This window comes from Belonocnema kinseyi, chromosome 7 (assembly GCF_010883055.1).
Source record: "Belonocnema kinseyi isolate 2016_QV_RU_SX_M_011 chromosome 7, B_treatae_v1, whole genome shotgun sequence".
NCBI classification, from domain to species: Eukaryota; Metazoa; Arthropoda; class Insecta; order Hymenoptera; family Cynipidae; genus Belonocnema; species Belonocnema kinseyi.
In genome coordinates this window covers 104,728,720-104,733,115 of record NC_046663.1, presented here as the reverse complement: position 1 = coordinate 104,733,115, position 4,396 = coordinate 104,728,720, and the positions used below count along the sequence as shown (strand labels likewise).

The following is a 4,396-nucleotide window of genomic DNA, read 5'->3' as shown; positions in this document are numbered from 1 at the left end:
TTTATTTACAAAAAAAGTTCTTAGGTTCAAAAAAACATTCAGTCAACTGAAAAACTGTGGTCGGTAATATAGGTATTTAGCTGTGTCACATGCCCTTAAGAGCATTACGAATGACTTAGGGTTTTTCTAAATATTCCAAAGAATGACGAGAGGTATCACAGTTGTCAAACTAGATTTCGATGATTCCATGGGATATCACAAGATTTCAAAAGATTCAAAAGTATATGAACGGATTTTAGAGGATCGCAAACGATTTAACGAAATTTCAAAGGATTTCAGAATATTATAATGGATTTTTTTAATATTATAAAGGATTCTGAGAGATTGAGAATAATTTAAATAGCGCTTAAAATATTTTGAGATAGCTCAAGAAATTCGGAAAGATTACAACGGACTTTTAAGATTTCAATTAACTTAAAAAGGGATTTCAAATATTTCAATGAATCAATGATTTTAGGGAATTTCCACGAATTTTTAAGCATTATAATAATATGTACGGAATTCGAGACATAGGTCTCACAGTCTCTGTGGGATAAAATATAGGGACCAAAGGGTACTTTTTATCACGCTCATAGGGTATTTTTTTCGAACTCAAAGGGTAAAAAATTCAGGATAAATTCAGAAGATTTCGGAACAAATCAATTTACATTCAAAAGAATTCAAATGAATTGGAATTTTTTTTAATCCAAAAGAGTGCATTGATTTCCGTAAAACTGGAATGCATTTAGAGGAATTTATTATAAAAAAGAAGAATTCAATGAAATTGATAAAAATTCAAGGTGAATTATAACAACAACAAAAATCAACTTAATTTAAAACAATTTGAAAATATGAGAAAACTTAATGAATTCAGTAATTTTAAAATAAGCTTAGAAAAATTCAAAAGAACTCAGGTGAATTGAAACAATTTTAAGAATCGAAAAAAATTTGATTGATTACAATCAATTTTGAGTGAATTTAGAGAAATTAAAAAGAAATGAGAAGAATTAGATGAAATGTATAAAAAAATCAACCTAAATTTAAAAAGCACTCAAGAGAATTTAAAAAGATAAAAAATATTGAAAAGTTTAGTGAATTAGGTAAAATTCTCGAAATCTTCGAAACCCTTTACGAAATCCCTCATGTCTGGTGAAAAATTCTTTTAAATCCATTAAAATATTAACCCATTAATGGCCAAAACTAGTTTCCGTTGATAAAATTTAGTAACTTTTTGTATTGTGCTTTGTGTTTACCTAATTAACACAACTATTTCAAAAAATTTCCAAAATTTCTTTACCTGTTCTCTGACATGCGGCGCAGTCTGTTCGCTTTGTTGGAATGGTGGCTACATAGTTTGAAAGAAGGCGTGTTTTCGGGTCGTAAATGCGACTTAAGGCCATTAATGGGTTAAAATCCCTTAAGATGATTAAAGCCCCTGGATAACCCTTAAAATTGTTTAAATATCTTGAAAATTCCTTGGAATCTTTTAAAATACCCTAAAATATTTCAGTCTTTGAAAGCCTTCTAACTACTGAAATAAATAAAAAAATTGTTTTGAAACCCTTCAAAACTGTTTAAAGCCCTTGAAAACGCCTGAGAATATTTGACAATATCGTCAAGTATTACAAATACTTTTAAATCACATTAAATTACTGAAATAAATCAACAAATTCTGTTTAATCTTTTAAAATAATCAAAATTATTTTTAATTCTTTACACTCCTCTGAAATTTTTTAAAGCTCTTGAAAATTCCAGGGAATGTGAAAAAATATATACAAATATTTCAAATCTTTTAATCATTGTATCAATTGATCTACAGGATCAATTAAATTAAAACTTTTGAAAATGAACAAAAAATCCATTGAATTAAGTATAAAAAAACTAAATTTATTATAAATTCAAATGAATTAAAAAACTTCCAGTAAGTTCATAAAATTCGAGATAATTCCAAAGAATTCAGGGTGAATTCCAAATCTCTTCAAATATTTAAAACCCTGCAAAATACCACACTTCTCATGAATAAATTCTTTAAAATGCACTAAAATATTATAAACTTCTGTGGTATTCTATGATGATATTTTCTGAAATCATGGAAAATGTATTAAAATACATTGAGAGTTAAAAAAAAATCTCTTGAAATCGTTGAAATCCTCGGAAATCTTTTAAAATATTTTGAAGCCTCATACGTCCTATAAAATCGTTCCATATATTTAGAAATTCTAGAAAATTCTTTATCCTATACTATTTTAAAAGCCTTAAAATCACTTCAAACTGATGATATTATTTTTTTTTAATCCTTGGAATCTTTTAAAATTCCCTAAAATACATCAAATTAAAAGCTTCTGGAATTTCCTTAGATGTCTTAAAAATTCCCTATAATCTTTAAAATTCCTTAAAAATATTGAAATCCATTAAAAATGTCTCGGAACCTTCATACAACCCAGAAATATTTCAAAGAATTAATATGATTCACAAATAGGTATAAACTTGAAATGAATCGATAGTTTTAAATAAATATTTTTTTTAAAGTGCCTGACTCAAATAGGGTACCAAAAGAAATCAAATCTTGAAATTAGGGTACTTTAGGGTTGCAAAGATTTCCATGGGTTCCCCGAAATTTCATTAAAGGTGTAAAGAATGCTCAAATCCTTAACTCTATGTTTATTGGAGGTATTTAATATGAAATATTATATACTAAAAAAGAAATAAAACAAATGATATTGAGTTTAATTTAGAAATGATTAGAATTTACATTTTCGGCTTTCAAGTAGATGACAAAGTACGATCCATTTGCTTTAAAAAAGTGTAAATTTTATAGAGGCGGTTGTAGTTGAATTTTTACCATATTTCTTAAATAATATTTGTATTATTAAACGATATAAGATAGCTCACGAGAAATAATGATTTTAGTCGAGGTTAGAAGTGCAGAAAAAAAAAGAAATATTAATTATGAAAGAATAAACGTAAAGAGACACAGTTGAAGATTACAAGTTACAAAATACGTTTACGTACTTTTCGAAATAAAAATGTCTGATAATTTCTTCCAAAATCGTTCGACAAATTTGGAAATTATTTTTCTGTCCTTTATAAAAGCAATTTAGGTTAAAACCATAAATAATTAAGCGAAAATTGCTGAAATATACGTCAAAAACGGGGGTGAACGCATTTGATGCGAATTTCGGGATCAAGGATAAACATACCTGTGGAAAACTATGCAAAGAATTTAAATAATTAAAATAATTTTTCGAAAGTCCTCAATAGCTAATTACTATGCAGTACTAAAATTATAAAGATTATAAACAAATAATTACAATAACTGCCTTTTCAACAAATATTATCAAATTCTTTAGCAACATCAATATTAAGGTGAGGTTTTAAAAAAGAAAGATGTAACCAAAGAGGCTTTAGGAAACAATCAAGTGTACAATGTTTGTAAGAAATACCACTTCATGAAATGCAGAAATGAAATATTTGATGTTATACTTATGAAATTATTGAATGTCTTTAATTATTTGTATTACATAGTGAAAAAAAAACGTCTAACGCCAGCAAAGCACTAAAACATTTTTATCGTCATATTTCGAATTTCGTTTCGAACTAACCAAACCCGGATTTTATCATATTTTTCACTTTTGCATTGTACATACTTTTCAATAATAACTGAAAAGATTAACTTACCTTTGCTAAAATTCGTGTTGACAAAAGGGTGCGTAAAATAAGAGTTGACATTGTATTTTACAAGGCTTAAAACGTTTTAAACGAAATTTTCCAAATATCGCCTCGTTCATTAATTTGAAGGTTAGGTTTACATAACCTCCTTGTGACAGATTCAATCGAGTTTAGAGGTTGAGTCTAGAGCTTGGTTTTTTTGCGAAATTTATATAAATTTACAAAAGCAGATAACAATACTATTACCACATCACAAGTAGGACTCTATTCCTTTTTTAAACTGGATGCATTGATTGTTATGTGGTCAGCGGTGCAGTTGCAGATTGCGGTGTGTAACAAATTGTACAATTACAAACCAGGAACTGACAGGAAAATTAGAGGACAGCACCTTCGTTTTCGCATGTGGAAAATACCACGTGATTGTGTTTACCGCAATGTTTTGAAAATGTCACTCTGATTAGAATTTCCATTTTGAAGGTACAAACTACGGACGCTACGCAGTTTGTATTTAAATGTTTGGATTGGAGACTTTGGAGATTTCATAATTGAAGTATCCTGCGAAAAAAAAGTTAATTCAACACGGTATAGTTCAAGCTAGGTATATCGAAATTATAATGTTTTATATCAATATGTTTAAAGGTTATCCATTTATTTGCATGTTTATTAGCAGAGTGTCAAGCGACCTTGAAAACCTGGAATTCTCTTTCTAAAATTTTGAAAACCTGCAAATCTTCTGGAGTATTTTACG

At 28.0% G+C, this 4,396-nt stretch overlaps 1 protein-coding gene across 1 annotated transcript in view; it reads right to left on the bottom strand.

Moving 5' to 3' along the window:
- LOC117176594 (protein SCO1 homolog, mitochondrial) overlaps window positions 1-4,025 on the bottom strand; it is a 6,096-nt gene extending 2,071 nt beyond the window's left edge. The window contains exon 1 of the mRNA XM_033366847.1: window positions 3,658-4,025. Within this exon, the coding sequence (XP_033222738.1) occupies window positions 3,658-3,708 (51 nt within the window). The 5' untranslated portion in view covers window positions 3,709-4,025. The remainder of the gene's footprint in view (window positions 1-3,657) is intronic.
- Window positions 4,026-4,396: the final 371 nt, after the last annotated feature.